The 17,197-nt window shown below is 36.5% G+C and overlaps 1 protein-coding gene across 1 annotated transcript; it reads left to right on the top strand.

The window, feature by feature from the left end:
* Positions 1 to 8,343: 8,343 nt before the first annotated feature.
* LOC138330863 (uncharacterized) lies at positions 8,344 to 11,298 on the top strand. Its single transcript, XM_069278365.1, has 2 exons — positions 8,344 to 8,453; positions 9,764 to 11,298. The coding sequence occupies exons 1-2, from the start codon at positions 8,433 to 8,435 to the stop codon at positions 10,916 to 10,918; spliced, it is 1,176 nt and encodes a 391-aa protein (XP_069134466.1). The 5' UTR covers positions 8,344 to 8,432; the 3' UTR covers positions 10,919 to 11,298.
* The last annotated feature ends 5,899 nt before the right edge of the window (positions 11,299 to 17,197 follow it).

Raw genomic sequence — 17,197 nt, 5'->3', positions numbered from 1 at the left:
CTGATATTGCGTGCGCATCACCAAAAGCAAAATAAATTATTCTATATGTATTTTTGTGTTAATAAGACGCATTTAATGTTAAAATGATGGATATCGTTTATGCTCTGACGGCGGTGGAGCATCTTTATATAGCTGAGTATTGTCAGTGGTGGGGAAATATTACTGTTGGTTGGGAGCTTACTCCAATAACATGAGAGTCGACTAGGGCCCTAGTTGTGCATATTGCATTTTAGGACTGATCGGTTAACAAGATGGCCACAAGGCCGCCATCTTGGATTTGGATAGCTAAAGTTTGTTACCGCTATTTCTCAGAAAGTACTGAAGGGATCTCTCTCAAATTTCACATGTAGGTTCCCCTAGGTCCCTAGTTATGCATATTGCATCTTGGGACCGAACGATCAACAAGATGGCCGCCATCTTGGATTTTGATAGTTAAAGTTTGTTACCGCTATTTCTCAGAAAGTACTGAATGGATCTCTCTCAAATTTCACATGTAGGTTCCCCTAGGGCCCTAGTTGTGCATATTACATTTTAGGACCGATCGCTTAACAAGATGGCTGCCAGGCCGCCATCTTGGATTTTGATACTTAAAGTTTGTTACCGCTATTTCTCAGAAAGTACTGAACGGATCTCTCTCAAATTTTACATGTAGGTTCCCTTAGGGCCCAGTTGTGCATATTGCATTTTGGAACCGAACGGTCAACAAGATGGCCGCCATCTTGGATTTTGATACTTAAAGTTTGTTACTGCTATTTCTCAGAAAGTACTGAAGGGATCTCTCTCAATTTTACATGTAGGTTCCCCTAGGGCCCTAGTTGTACATATTGCATTTTGGAACCGAACGGTCAACAAGATGGCCGCCATCTTTGATTTTGATACTTTAAGTCTGTACCACTATTTCTCAGAAAGTACTGAAGGGATCTCTCTCAAATTTCACATGTAGGTTCCCCTAGGGCCCTAGTTGTGCATATTTCATTTTAGGACCGATCGCTTAACAAGATGGCTGCCAGGCCGCCATCTTGGATTTTGATACTTAAAGTTTGTTACCGCTATTTCTCAGAAAGTACTGAACGGATCTCTCTCAAATTTCACATGTAGGTTCCCTTAGGGCCCAGTTGTGCATATTGCATTTTGGAACCGAACGGTCAACAAGATGGCCGCCATCTTGGATTTTGATACTTAAAGTTTGTTACTGCTATTTCTCAGAAAGTACTGAAGGGATCTCTCTCAATTTCACATGTAGGTTCCCCTAGGGCCCTAGTTGTACATATTGCATTTTGGAACCGAACGGTCAACAAGATGGCCGCCATCTTTGATTTTGATACTTAAAGTCTGTACCACTATTTCTCAGAAAGTACTGAAGGGATCTCTCTCAAATTTCACATGTAGGTTCCCCTAGGTCCCTAGTTGTGCATATTGCATTTTGGGACCGAACGGTCAACAAGATGGCCGCCATCTTGGATTTTGATACTTGAAGTTTGTTACCGCTATTTCTCAGAAGCTACTGAAGGGATCTCTCTCAAATTTCACATGTAGGTTTCCCTAGGTCCCTAGTTGTGCATATTGCATTTTGGGACCGAACGGCCAACAAGATGGCCGCCATCTTTGATTTTGATACTTAAAGTCTGTACCACTATTTCTCAGAAAGTTCTGAAGGGATCTCTCTCAAATTTCACATGTAGGTTCCCCTAGGTCCCTAGTGGTGCATATTGCATTTTGGGACCGAACGGTCAACAAGATGGCCGCCATCTTGGATTTTGATACTTAAAGTTTGTTACCGCTATTTCCCAGAAAGTACCGAAGGGATCTCTCTCAATTTCACATGTAGGTTCCCCTAGGGCCCTAGTTGTACATATTGCATTTTGGAACCGAACGGTCAACAAGATGGCCGCCATCTTTGATTTTGATACTTGAAGTTTGTTACCGCTATTTATCAGAAGCTACTGAAGGGATCTCTCTCAAATTTCACATGTAGGTTTCCCTAGGTCCCTAGTTGTGCATATTGCATTTTGGGACCGAACGGTCAACAAGATGGCCGCCATCTTGGATTTTGATACTTAAAGTTTGTTACTGCTATTTCTCAGAAAGTACTGAAGGGATCTCTCTCAAATTTCACATGTAGGTTTCCCTAGGGCCTAGTTGTGCATATTGCATTTTGGGACCATTCGATCAACAAGAATGCCTGCAAGCCACTATCTTGGATTTTGATAGTTGAAGTTTGTTACCGCTATTTCTCAGAAAATACTGAAGCGATCTCCTTGGACCTGCATATTGCATTTTGGGACCGATCGGTCAACAAGATGGCCAACAGGTAGCCATCTTGGATTTTGATAATTGAAGTTTGTTAGTGTTATATATCTCAGAAAGTACTGAAAGGATATTTCTCAAATTTCTTATGTAGTAATATGAGTAAAAGTTTGAAAAGCAGAGAAAAGATCCCTCTTTCTGTTGTCAGACGGAGATCATTCTTTGGTGGGCGTCAAGATCCCTCTGGGATCTCTTGTTATCAGACGTTATTTTGCTGACTGTCGACTCTCATTTCCGAAGGGTTATTTCTTTGATGCAGCTTCCGACGTCAGATGAAGGCGTAATGAAAAGTGCAATAATATCAATATTTCTTGCTGTAACAGTGATAACATTGATGTGTACTTCCCTTTTATCTAGGAAAACCATAACCTGAGGCATAAAAAAATATTTTAGCGGTTTAGATATGATGAATCCTTCCCGTAACATTTTGACCTAGTTTTAAATATGGCGGCTGGTTACTACAAAAAACGGAACGTGAATCCAAGCGGGAAGAATGCAAGTAAAAGTAAAGGCAGATCAAGCGTTTTGGGGACTTTGTAATTCGTTTTTTAGGTCATCTGATCCCAAGGGTCAGGATGACCTATAGTCATCATGCACCGTCCGTCGTCGTCCGCCGTCCGCTGTCTGCCGTCCGCCGTCCGCCGTGCGTAAACTTTTAATTCAAACAACTTCTTCTCAATAACCGTAAGCCCAAAGTACTCATATTTGGCCTGTAGCATACTGGGATGAAGGGCTATCAAAGTTGTGAAAATAAATGACCTTGACCTACTTTCAAGGTCACAGGGGTCAAATAGGCTAAAATCTTTGAACGACTTATTCCAAGTAACCGAAAGGTCCAGGGTACTCATATTTGGCCTGTAGCATGCTGGGATGAAGGGCTACCAAAGTTGTGAAAATAAATGATCTTGACCTACTTTCAAGGTCACAGGGGTCAAATAGGCTAAAATCTTTGAACGACTTCTTCTAACTAACCAAAAGGTCCAGGGTACTCATATTTGGCCTGTAGCATGCTGGGATGAAGGGCTACAAAAGTTGTGAAAATTAATGACCTTGACGTACTGTCAAGGTCACCGGGGGTCAAATAGGCTTAAATCTTTGAACGACTTCTTCTAACTAACCGAAAGATCCAGTGTACTCATATTTGGCCTGTAGCATGCTGGGATGACGGGCTACTAAAGTTGTGAAAATAAATGACCTTGACGTACTATCAATGTCACAGAGGTGAAATAGGATAAAATCTTTGAACAACTTCTTCTAACTAACCAAAAGGTCCAGGGTACTCATATTTGGCCTGTAGAATGCTGGGATGAAGGGCTACCAAAGTTGTGAAAATGAATGACCTTTACCTACTTTCAAGGTCATAGGAGTCAAATAGACTAAAATCTTTGAATGACTTCTTCTTACTAACCGAAAGGTTCAGGGTACTCATATTTGGCCTGTAGCATGCTGGGATGAAGGGCTACCACAGTTGTGAAAATTAATGACCTTGACGTTCTTTCAAGGTCACAGGGGTCAAATAGGCTAAATTCTTTGAACGATTTTTGTTAACTAACCCAAAAGTCAAGGATACTGATATTTTTCTGGTGGCATGCTGGGATAAAGGGTTACCATAGTTATAAAAATGAATGACCTTGACCTTCTTTCAAAGTCACAGGGGTCAATTAAGCTAAAATCTTTTAACTACACCTTTTAATTAGCCGAAAGGTCCAGGGTATTCATATTTAGTCAGTAGCATGCTGAGATAAAGGGCTACCAAAGTTGTGAAAATTAATGACCTGGACGTTCTTTCAAGGTCACAGGGGTCAAATAGGCTAAAATCTTTGAACGACTTCTTCTAACTAACCGAAAGGTCCAGGGTACTCATATTTGGCTGTAGCATGCTGGGATGAAGGGATACCAAAGTTGTGAAAATAAATGACCTTGACGTTCTTTCAAGGTCACATGGGTCAAATAGGCTAAAATCTTTGAATGACTTCTTCTAACTAACCAAACGGTCCAGGGTACTCATATTTGGCCTGTAGCATGATGGGATAAAGGGCTACACAGCTTGTGAAAATTAATGACCTTGACCTACTGTCAAGGTCACCGGGGGTCAAATAGTTTAAAATCTTTGAACAACTTCTTCTAACTTACCGAAAGGTCCAGGGTACTTATATTTAGCCATTAGCATGCTGGGATGAAGGGCTACCAAAGTTGTGAAAATAAATGACCTTGACGTACTTTCAAGGTCACAGCGGTCAAATTGGCTAAAATATTTGAACGATTTCTTCTAAGTAACCAAAAAGTCCAGGGTACTCATATTTGGCCTGTAGCATGCTGGGATGAAGGGCTACAAATGTTGTGAAAATTAATGACCTTGACGCACTGTCAAGGTCACCGGGGGTCAAATAGGCTAAAATCTTTGAACGACTTCTTCTTACTAACCGAAAGATCCAGGGTACTCATATTTGGCCTGTAGCATGCTGGGATGAAGGGCTACCAAAGTTGTGAAAATGAATGACCTTTACCTACTTTCAAGGTCATAGGAGTCAAATAGACTAAAATCTTTGAATGACTTCTTCTTACTAACCGAAAGGTTCAGGGTACTCATATTTGGCCTGTAGTATGCTGGGATAAAGGGCTACCAAAGTTGTGAAAATTAATGACCTTGACGTTCTTTCAAGGTCACAGGGGTCAAATAGGCGAAATTCTTTGAACGATTTTTGTTAACTAACCCAAAAGTCAAGGATACTGATATTTTGCTGGTGGCATGCAGGGATAAAGGGTTACCATAGTTATAAAAATGAATGACCTTGACCTTATTTCAAAGTCACAGGGGTCAATTAAGCTAAAATCTTTTAACTACACCTTTTAATTAGCCGAAAGGTCCAGGGTATTCATATTTAGTCAGTAGCATGCTGAGATAAAGGGCTATCAAAGTTTTGGAAATGAATGACCTTGACCTACTTTCAAGGTCACGAGAGTCAAATATTCCAAAATCTTGAATTTTGAACTTCTTCTCAAGTTCTACCAGTGTGATTAAGCTGAAACCTGCATGAAATGATCCTGACATGGTCCCGACCAAGTGTTGTGATATTTTATGTCGATCCAAAATCCAAGATGGCTGCCACAGATGCCATCTTCAAAACACATTTTGAACTACCAGTGCAATTTAACTGAAACTTGAAACATGAAATGCGGCTGATATGATCTTGTCAAAGTGTTATTATATCTCTGGTTGATCCCAGATTGAAGATGGCTACCATGACACCACATCTAATTATTTTCCTATACAGCTATTGCCAAGATAATCAGATGACCGTTAAGGCCCTTGGGCCTCTTGTTCTATTTACCGGCAGGATCGCTTTCATCAGGAAGTTTTGTCTGGGTCATGAAAGTTTACGTTAGGAGATGTAAACATTTGTTTAAGATGGATTTTACTGCTGATTTTGTCAAAATACTTGTTGATTTATGAACAAGAGGTAGGTATATGAAATTGATGACGATTCAAATATGATTTAAATGTAACAGGGTCGATATATAATACGTACATATATATCGTACCTTTTGTATTATATAAATATGTTGCTTATTTTTAATGATGTAAATATTGTTACAAATAAAGATTTGCTTGAAAAAAACTATTATCGTTTATTTTAATCTTTCAAATATTCCCGCCAGTTTTATACTTATTGTATACATGTATAGGGATATGTTATGGTCTGCTGGTTTACCTGCCTTCTTACAAACAAAACTCTTGGTTTACGGTATTACTGTACTCTATCATGTATTAATAAAATGAGTTTGAAAAGTCAATGGTTTATAACAAACGCGCATTTTGGCTTGAACTGTTGTATATATTAGCGATCGTCTACAGACGATATATGTTCATGTTCTGATTGTTAATTATCTTTTATAATTTAGAACATCCCCAGCCAGGTATCACCGATGACTATGGTCATGATGGTCTAGCCATGTATTGGGCTATGCACCACATGGAGGTATCTATCTAATCATATATTTTTTTTATATTGAAATAATTATGTTCCAAAATCTATATAGATTCTGGTAGTATGAATGTATAAAACTTGGCAAAATGTCACGTTATCGTATATACGTATATATTATGTTGTAATTTATAATGATTTTAAACGTAACGCTCTGTATATCTATAAACGTGCAGATTATATTTATCGCTTAAATGAAATATCTAATATATTCATTTCATCATGTGCAAATGGTTAAACGTATAAATTGTTTTAGTTGTAAGGTTATAACCGTAAGAGTTATTCCCCTTGATTGTATATAGCCAAGTATGTGTATATTTACAGGGTCCACGTGCAATTGATGAATTTATTAATTCCATTAATAAATTAGCGAAGTTACCGAACCCAAATCCAGAATTGGCGCTATATTTCCATACCCCAATACACCCCCGGTTACATAAACGTTTTATATTGTCACAATCCAAACTTTGAAAAATATTACCCTCAGCATCGGGTAAATGGCCTATCGGAAGGTAGACGTTAGACACGACGTAATGTTCCAAAAATGTCTCGTCGTGCTTTACCCCTAACATTGTTTGAGTATCATTGTACTATCTCCACGTGTAATACCATACGTTTGACGCGTAAATCATTTTATTGATTAATTGCAAGTGGGACAAAAGGGATCACATGATGCATGGTTCATTGCCACTCAGCCATTGCCACATGTTTTTGCTACATACATAATACATAAGTTTACCCGGAGAAAATTTGTCTATAGTCTGTATCAGCTAAGTCCGCTAATTCCGTTTCAAAGGTAAAACGGGAAAAGATGAATCTGGTTATAATTTAAATCTTAACTTATTATTGTTTTTCAATAGAACTGCAATGTTAAACTTTTTCCTTTTAATGTATGCAGACAGTATCATTAGCTGAGTCTGCAAAAGACTTACATAAAATATTGAATTCAATTTGTTACTTTATACTGTTCAATAGAAGCTACCAGTAAATTTTTGGAAAAAAACCTTAATTTATGGTTTTCAGAAATGGAGGTAAATTGAATGACTCCGAGAAATGGTATATCAGTGGTTATACGCAATAGAAGATTTTGATAGCTTAATTGTATTTTGATGGCAAATAATGGAAAATTCTTTATTACACAAGATAAAATAGCTGAAAATACCGTGAATGTGTATGTATGTGTGTGTGAGGGTGTGTATGTATGTATGTATGTATGTATGTTTTTGTTTGTTTTGTTTTTGTTGTAGTTTTTAAAAAAAATATTTTTACATTGAAACGCAAATAAGTATTTTTGAAACAAATATTAAACTACGAATTGGGAGTATGGGGATTCCAGAAAATTGTAGTGTATATTAACTAGGCAGACTTCCTTTACATTAAGGATAAAGATATTGTGTTTTGAAAGCCTGTTATACAGATATGATAGAGGGAGGGGTGAGTAGTTGGCTAATATATGGAATTAATGACTTAGGTTAGGTTCATATTGGCACATTTTCGAATACTAGTTGTTCTTTTTACAAATATATTTGTGGTGAGTTTTGTTTGAAACAGTATTTAACTACATACTTTTCCTCTATCACATATCAAAGAAATTGCAAAAGATATATAATCGTCTCACAAATCAACTGTTAAAATTGGTAAATATAGAAAGACAGAATCGAAAATGTATATGTTGTTCTAATTTATTCAATTTCTGGGAATAAGAAATATTATAGCAGGATTATCTAATTTAGGAAATTCTATCGCTACGGTGTTATAAAACAAATACTGTTTATAACAGACATAGCAACACATATACACTACACTAGTATAGCGGTCTTGTACGTGTTGGGTGTATCTGTAAGTGTGCCTTTATGTTAAATATTTGTTATGTTGTAAAATAAATATTGTTTCACTTTGGCACTGTATATGAGCCTGCACCTATTCTTATCAACCGTAAGGTTTAAGGAAAATTATTGAAGAATTGGTAAGTAACTTTATAAGAACAGACTATACCTTACCTGTACTTAGTCCCTTATTGATCAGCTACTGATTCTCTCCCCAACGTTACAATAGAGTGTGTTGACTGGGCGGTGTGATTGGTTTTCCGTTGTTTTCCTGTACCAAGAGTTTTGTTTGTAAGAAGGCAGGATCATAATCATGATTGTCTCGACAAAAGCTGTAAGTAGTGACTGACGTATTTATTATTCTAAACACGCATTTTGTTGTACATATTACACGACTTTACCTGTGGAAAAGTTGACGTTTTTATTCTTAACACGCATTTTGTTGTCATTTTCATTTGATTAATGTTCAGCATAAAATAACGAAGATGTACAACTGTACGTGTATTGGTACAGTGGAGTGTAAGCTAATTAACCTTTACATCCTATTGAACTCCTTTTGTATTACGTTTATTTTATACATACTTTAATTGTTTTACATCGATTGCGAAACAAGTTATACAACTTATACAAATCACTTTCGATGGCCCCGATGTAAGCGCGCGAGGGGTCTTAGAGTGGGAGGAAACCGGAGTGCCCGGAGAAAACCCACGTGGACGGGCAGGTGAACCCTGACCTTTTCACGTCCAAGCCGGAGATCGAACGCCGGACGGCTTGGTGAAAGGCGAGTGGCTTAACCACTACACCACCCGACCACCAGTTTAAATTACGTGTAATCTAGTAGTGCACTACATATATATGTCCAGTCATGATAAGATGTAACTGCTAAACCCCCTATATCAGGTAATGGGCAGAGCCATGTGTTTGGGTTGGTCTATAGGGCTTTTTCACCCTTTTATATAATTCTTCTGCATTCGAAGTTGTACACAAATGATCTCTGAAATAGTAAGAGAAACGCCAATGAACGTGTCACCATATTGTATGAGTTGACGGTGTAACAGTTCTGGAAGGTCCAGAGACCTGACATTGGACCTGTGGCATGTTGATATAAAGAGCTACATGTACCAAGTTTGTAAATATAAATGACTTGTTGGTGAAGAGCCTGTCAAATTGTCCAATGACGCTTTCTAGTTACATTGTATATTTACGTTCTATTAACAGTCAGTCATTTAAGGACGGCCTCCCGTATATGTGCTGTCTTGCGTATAAGGATGCAGCGAGGTGCGTGTTTTGGGAGACTGCGGTATACTCGTGTTGTATCTTCTTGTATAGTGGAACTCTTGCTCTTTTTAGTGCTAATATCACTGGATCAAGGACCGAAGACACCAAACAACACACCGCAGTGATACTGACAATGGAATATCCAGTCGTCCCACTCCTTTTTAATCAGGAGATTGGTTTGGCGTGGTTGATTATATTTACGTCCCATTAACAGCGAAAGTCATTTAAGAACGACCCCCGGTGTATGTGCTGGGCGCTAAGCAGGAGCAGAAACTTACTCTTTGAAAGTACTTTGAATAACAGGAAAATATTCCTTACATCATTTTTTGACCAAGATTTAACTTTTTTCTTTTCTTTTTTTTCCAGAGCTATAGACTGGTGATGATTCTGCTTTCGATTAATATCATTGTACTTGTAGTGGAATATAAATTCACTCATGCTAACAACAGCAAGCGCGAAAATCAAAAACGACAGTTTGCAAATATTTCGAGGCCCAAGGCATTAGAAAGTTATCTTCTGCAACATATGTCGGACAATGGACAAAGAACAAAATACCTTGTTTATGAGTGTGCCAGATCAAGAGAAACTCCATGTTATGGCTGGTCCGACAGAATAGCGGGTATCGTTACAACATTCATCATATCCATACTATCTAACCGTCATTTTCTGATCCACTTTGATACGCCATGTTTACTTCAGGATTACCTCATTCCTAACCACTACGACTGGCGATATAATTCATCTATACTTGTTAACAAGACAAGTTCTTTTCATGATATAAAAAACTGGGACTACAAAAAAATAGATAAATATATTTCTGGAGGCAGCGACTTTAATGAACATTTTAGAACAGATATTGTATTTTTACTGATAAACTGGGATTTTATATCAGAATTCAGGAAAAGACCAAATATTGCTAACGACATACCATGGATATCACAGTTCCACCAATCCGATATTTATAAGGATTTTTACAAGTTTTTGTTCAAATTGACAAACGTATCAGGTAATGCACTTGCTCATCATGAGAAAACAAGACGAAAGCGAAAAAAGATAGCATGCGCTCATGTACGTATAGGACGAAATCCAACCATCCCACAAGACACTGGTAACCCAGTCAAACTGCCTTTAGACGTTTTATGGAAATACTTTGACTCTGTAAATAGAGATGAATTCGACTTTTTTGTGGCTTCAGACTCGGATAGTGTAAAAACAGATGCAAAGAAACGTTACCCCGATAACGTGATAGACACTCCGGGGAAAATCACTCATATTGATCAACATACCGATTCTGATCCCGCTGACGGGTTTCTGAAGCAGCTTCTGGATTTTTATATATTGATGAGATGTGATAAACTCATAATTTCAGAGAATAGTGGGTTTGGCATGCTGGCTGCATTTATCCGAAACACTAACTATGAGCTTTATTGCTGGGTGGGACGAGATTTGATACCATGCTCTAGGTATACTGTCAATGACATCATGCCTATCGGGAAATTCGGTATAAAGCCTGTATGGTGAGAAACTGCAACATATATACAAAACAAATACTGTATAGTTGGATATTTCTATAGGGAAAATTTCAGGGTTTCGCGGGACAATGTGATGATCATAAAATTAAGATCCGCGGAATGACTGTACAATATATACACTTAAAGCCAAAAATTTTAAATCGCTAAAATTTGTTTTTTATTGTTTTCATCTGAAATTGTGAATATTTACGTTGAGCCGCGTAATTAAACGACTATACGGTAATCATAATGATGAAAGTGACAGCCATTGAATAAGCTAGATACACTCATAATTATGATCCTCCGGTATATGTAAATGATTTGTATGTTGAAGGAGTTTTGCGATTACACTTCCTTGTGTCACGCATGTGCAAGGACACTAAGAGACCAGATACTTTTTTATGAATCTAATTTTAGTTGTCCTGTATTTTGAAGGAAAACAGTTTGTTTATGTTTGTATTCTATTATACACTGTTTACCATTTAGATGTTATGTAGTGATGTATACGTAAATTTTGTTTCCAAATGACGAGTCAGTAGACGCGAAGTCATAACAACTTGCCGCAGCACCAAACCCTGGCTGTTAATAGGACGTTAAATAATCAATCAAGCAACTAGACAAAAGACACAGTAATACTGTGTTTTAGCTGTAGATGATGGTTATCAAGGAAGTTTGATTTATTAGATCAACGTCCCGTTAACAGCCAATGTCAGTTCATGACAGCCTGCAACGTTTTCCGTGTCTGAATGTCTATATGTTGGAAAGCTGCGATATATTTGTGCTGCATTTGTGTCACGTACAATGTAAGTGACATTACCACAGACACAACTAGGAACACTACATTTGTAAATACAGGTGATAGGAAATATAATATTTTATTATGCCAACTTAGAAATTCTTCAAGTAATCTTAATTTTGATCTTTAGAGGAATCATCTTGCTGAATCACCAACTTGTAGCGGTGGCAATGCTCAAGAAATAGTACAACATTATTTTCTTGACTGTGTGAAACATGATAATCTACGCAGAACTTTAAAAAGATGACTTATATGATGATAATCACAACCACTACAATCTAGATAGGATTCTATCAGGTTGTTGCGAATGTGATGATCAGACCAATAAATATGTATTTGAGTGTATTTTTGAGTTTATAAGAACCACAAATATTTTTCCGAGCATATAATACAGTACATACAACAGTTTTGTTAATATTCGACTTTAAACATGTTATGTAAAATATAATATAACAAATACAACTAGATTTGATCGCGATCAAAACACGGGATTTCCACCTATGTAATGATATAAGTAATGCTAGTGAACAGACGATCTTTAAGTCGAATTAATTAAATCTGTTTTTCAGTTGGACCAGATTACTTTCGTAAGAAACGCTTTCTGATTATTGTTGAGTGAGATCGTCCGTTCGTTCAAGTAATCGTCTGTTCGCTAACATTACTTATATCATTACATAGGTGGAAATCCCGTATTTTGATCGCGATCAAATCTAGTTATTCTTTTTTTTCTAATTCCACAAGTCTTGTTAGCAGGATATCTCACGAACGGAATAAGGTACGACGCTAAACTTCGGACACGTTATGAATCTTGAGATGTACGTTCGATTTTTTACAAAAATGTTCAAGGTCAAGGTCACAGACGTAAAAAACTACTTTTTTCGAACAAACTTTAAACGTTCATAACTTCATAACTGTACGCTGTTCAGGTTGTGCGTTTCATTATTTAGGTTGATTGCGATGTTGAACGTTTTTTTCTTCCTACATGTTATCAGAGAATATGGCTAGGTCAAGAGTTCGCTAGAGGGTCAAATGAGGTCAAACAAAGGTCAAAAATGAACTTTACCATAGAAATGTTTTGAAGAACGCACATGAAAGAACATGCTCTTAAGCACATAAAATGACCAATTTCAAGGCCATATTATTCAAAATGGCGGAGATATTGGACATCAAAAATCGAAATTTATATTTTTTTTATTTTTGACTCTTTGTAAAAGAAGACCTTCCCATATATTCTGTAAAGGGTTTCAATTTCAAAGACAAAGCTTTAAAAATGACGGAAATATAGCCTTGCAAATATGGCGTTTCGTTCATTTTTTAACCTAAATTTTACCGTAATTTATGAAATTTCCAAGAGAAATGTTTTGAATTGGATGTGAGAGAGCATGCTCTCAGACACATAAAATGGACCAATTTCATGGTCTTATCATTCAAAATGGCGGAGATAAAGGACATGAAAAATCGGAATTTAGTTTATATTGGTCTTTGCGGCAGGCGTTTCAGCGCCTTTAAACCTGAATGTACAGTGTTGATTTTTCATACCTATGTTGTATGAACTTTTGTCTTCAAAATATATGGATTTTAAAGGGGCTATATAGCAAAATGGCGGAAATATAGCTCTCCAAATATGGCAATTTGTCCCATTTCCTTATTTTTTTCCGTACTTAGTGAGCTCGTAGGGCCTTTATCATTTAGTGAAGGGTGTTGATTTTTTGTAAATGTAGACATTGACAAAGTGTCATGATTTTTATGTTCTAAAGCAATCGTCTGTTCGCTAACATTACTTATATCATTACATAGGTGGAAATCCAGTGTTTTGATCGAGATCAAATCGAGTTATTATTCCTTTTTTTTTCTTATTTCCACAAATCTTGTTAGCAGAATGTCTCACGAACGACACACAACACGACGCTCAACTTTTGACACATTATGTAGGTACATTAGATCTTGAAACGTACGTTCGATTTTTCACAAAAAAAATGTTCAAGGTCAAGGCAACAGACGTAAAAAACTACTTTTTTTCGACCAAATTTTAAACGTTCCTTACTTCATAACCGTACGCTGTACGTTGTCCCCGTTTTGGCATTAAGGTAGATCGTGACAAAGCGCGATTTTTGTTCATCACATGTTATCAGAGATTATGTCAAGGTCAAGAGCTCGCTACGGGGTCAAACAAATGCCAAAAGCGAAAATTGCCACAGAAAAGTTTTGAAAGATAGATTTGAAAGGGCATGCTCTCAGAAATATATAATGAAAAGTTTCAAGTTCATCGGAACCAAAATGGCGGAGATATAGACCTTGGAAAACTGCGATTTTGCCATTTTCCCGCCAAAAATGCACAAGATTTCAGCGCCTTTAATACTTATATTAACATACATGCTTGAATGCTTGAATTTTGCATAGACATAATATGGACAGATATCTTCAACAGTTTTACGCCAAAACTTTGTGACTCTGTTACGTCATCAAACTCGATTATACAGATTTCATATTTCAAACACCTATGGCATACATCTGTGCCTGCATGAATTAAGATTAAAATTAAAATTATAGTCAAGGTCATACAAGTCACATATGCTACATCAGTACAATTGTTGTAGAACATCTTTACATCAAAGACCGATTGCCGCATGTCAAAATAAGTTTTTATTGTATGACGTAAATCACTCTTGAAGGTCACGGTAGTAAAATGTTGAATTATATGCTGAAATATCATTTTACATTAACACAATTCCTTTGAAACATCAGCTGAGCTCATGTATGGTATAAATGTATACGCTTAAAATTGAATTACGTTGACATAATTTAAGGTCACAATGGTCAAATCTTGCCCCAAGAGCACAACATAGTTCAAGTTATATGTGTCGTAAGTTTCATACTCATGAAACAAGAAGAGCTTTTAATATGTTATTCACCACCAATAGTTACCAACATTTTGAGAATTGCAATATTTACAATGCAAAGAGTTTAATTTTACAAAGTCAAATAAATGTTCAAAATTTATTTTTGCGGTATATTTACTGCCTACAAGTGATGATATTTTCCACTTCAGTGCAGAAGAATAAATACACACGGTCCGACCATGAAGCTAAGTTGTGGTCTGCTATTTTATTTTACATTTTTACAATGGTATCAGTAATTATAAAGTGACCTTTTCACGTATACTCTCATCTAAAACATACATAAAGCATAAAGACAAGAACTAATGGTGCATAAATGCTGTGTTGTAACGAATGCCTATAAAGCTTCATGATTTTCACGGGATCTCAGCGCATTTACAATTTGGTGTATGATGGTCATTTTTTGCACATACATGTAGGTATATACTATGGAACGATGTTTAGAACATTTTTGTTTCGATGTCATATCATACAAAGTGGCAGAGATATTGGCTCATGAAATTGACAATTCAATTGCCAAGATCATCTCGAGTTGCGTCTTTTTGACCATCATTTAACTTACTTACTAGTTACTGAAACCAAAGGCATAGAATTGCATAAGGACAAAAATTTTCATGATATTAACATATACATGTACATCGTTGTTTGAATGCTGTTAGATCTAGCCGCTACTGAGACGCGCAGTGTTACGTGTTAATAACCACATATAATATATATTCAGAACTTGTTTGTACAAAAGTGGCGGCTTCATTTCACATAAATCACACAAAATGTTGAGGTTTCATTTAAAGATATAGTATATCTTATTACCCCATCTTAGGCAGTGATCCGTTCAATGCACATGTATGATTCACAAAAAGTTATATACATGTACATTGTAATTTGTCCTCTATCTATGTTGCATTTGTTGAATGTTGTAAATATGTTTCTGTACACAGTTTTTTTTTTTTTTGAAAATTGACTAATAATAAAGTTTAAAGTTTGAAAGTCCAGAGACACGACAGGTAGTGATCCATTCAGTTGATTTTATCCTTTAACATACAACATCAACTAAGCCACAATTATGGGCACTGTCTAGACCCAGTAGGTAGCTAAATCGACAAGTTTGTCGGTCATTTTACACATTTTTCACAAAAGCTTTCATCTTAACATGCATAAAGCGTAAAGACAAGAACTAATATACTACATAAATATGTCTTGTTACGGCTGCATATAAAGCTTCATACATGTTTGTCCGTGCCTTTGAATGATTTTCACGGGATCTCAGCGAATTTACAATTTGGTGTTTAATGGCCAATTGTCGCACATTCATGTAGGTATATACTATGGAACGATGTCTATAACAGTTTTGAGTTTCAAGGTCATATCATACAAAATGGCAGAAATATTGCCATCAAAATACTGTCATCAAAGTAATCATGTAGGTATATACTATGGAACGTTGTCTAAAACAGTTTTGAGTTTCAAGATCACATCATACAAAATGGCAGAAATATTGCCATCAAAATACTGTTATCAAAGTTAAATACACGATCGCGCCCGGTCACGAAGACAACTCGAATTGCGTCGTTTTGGCCATGAAACTAAAGGTATAGAATGCATTTACAAGACTGCATAAGGGAAAAAATTTGAATAAAGATGTGTTTTCACGTTTTGAAAATATTGGTATATAATCGTTCTTTGAATACTGTTAGATTAGGCCGCACAGTGTTACGTGTTAATCACTAAATATACTGTAAAATATACAGAACTTGTTTATACAAAAGCGGTGACTCTATTTCACTTTACACACAATACAATGAGGCAAGATTATATTCCAATTGTTTTATTACTGATACATCTATCTAATTCAAAAGCAATTAAATCCTACTATGAAATTTACAAATAAACCCCTACAATCTAAACTATGACTAAATAACCTAACATGTGGCTTCTTGGGAGTTACTCGTATGACTACAAATATACTTGTTATATAGGTAGACTTCTACCCTTAATTTTACCAGGAATGACCCATCTGGTATCAGGTTATGCTTTAGAAATATTGCAGGTAGACTTCTACCATGCATTTAGGGGTGACCTTATTTACCAGGGGCGGACCCATCTGGTTTGAAGTCAATTTTCCTACCGGGGACCTTATTTACCGGGGGCGTCCCCACCGGTATCAGGTTAAGAATTTTTTTCTACCACGGACAACTTTATTTACCAGGGATAGCACCTCAGCCGGTATCAAGTTAACTCCTCTGGTTTAATTGATAGATCTTATATATAGGTATAACTTTTATTTCAGGGACAACCTTATTTACCAGGGGTACAACCTCAACCGGTATCAAGTTTAAATCCTCTGCGTACCTATTCATTTCAGAAAATTATTTTAATTGATCTATCAATTATCTGAATCGGGGGTAAAAATTGTTGTTTGCAACCAGTTGTTTGTAATTTGTTGAGTATTTTTTGTTTGTTTGTTTGATTAATTAACGTCCTATTAACAGCTATGGTCATGTAAGGACGGCCTCCCATGTATGCGGTGTGTTGCGCGTATGTTAACATATGTTGATAAATATCTTTAGAAAGCATATTACAATAAAATATAATTAAA

This window comes from Argopecten irradians, chromosome 9 (assembly GCF_041381155.1).
Source record: "Argopecten irradians isolate NY chromosome 9, Ai_NY, whole genome shotgun sequence".
NCBI lineage: Eukaryota > Metazoa > Mollusca > Bivalvia > Pectinida > Pectinidae > Argopecten > Argopecten irradians.
The sequence above is the reverse complement of the archived record's forward strand: the minus strand, read 5'-3'. Positions and strand labels throughout refer to the sequence as shown.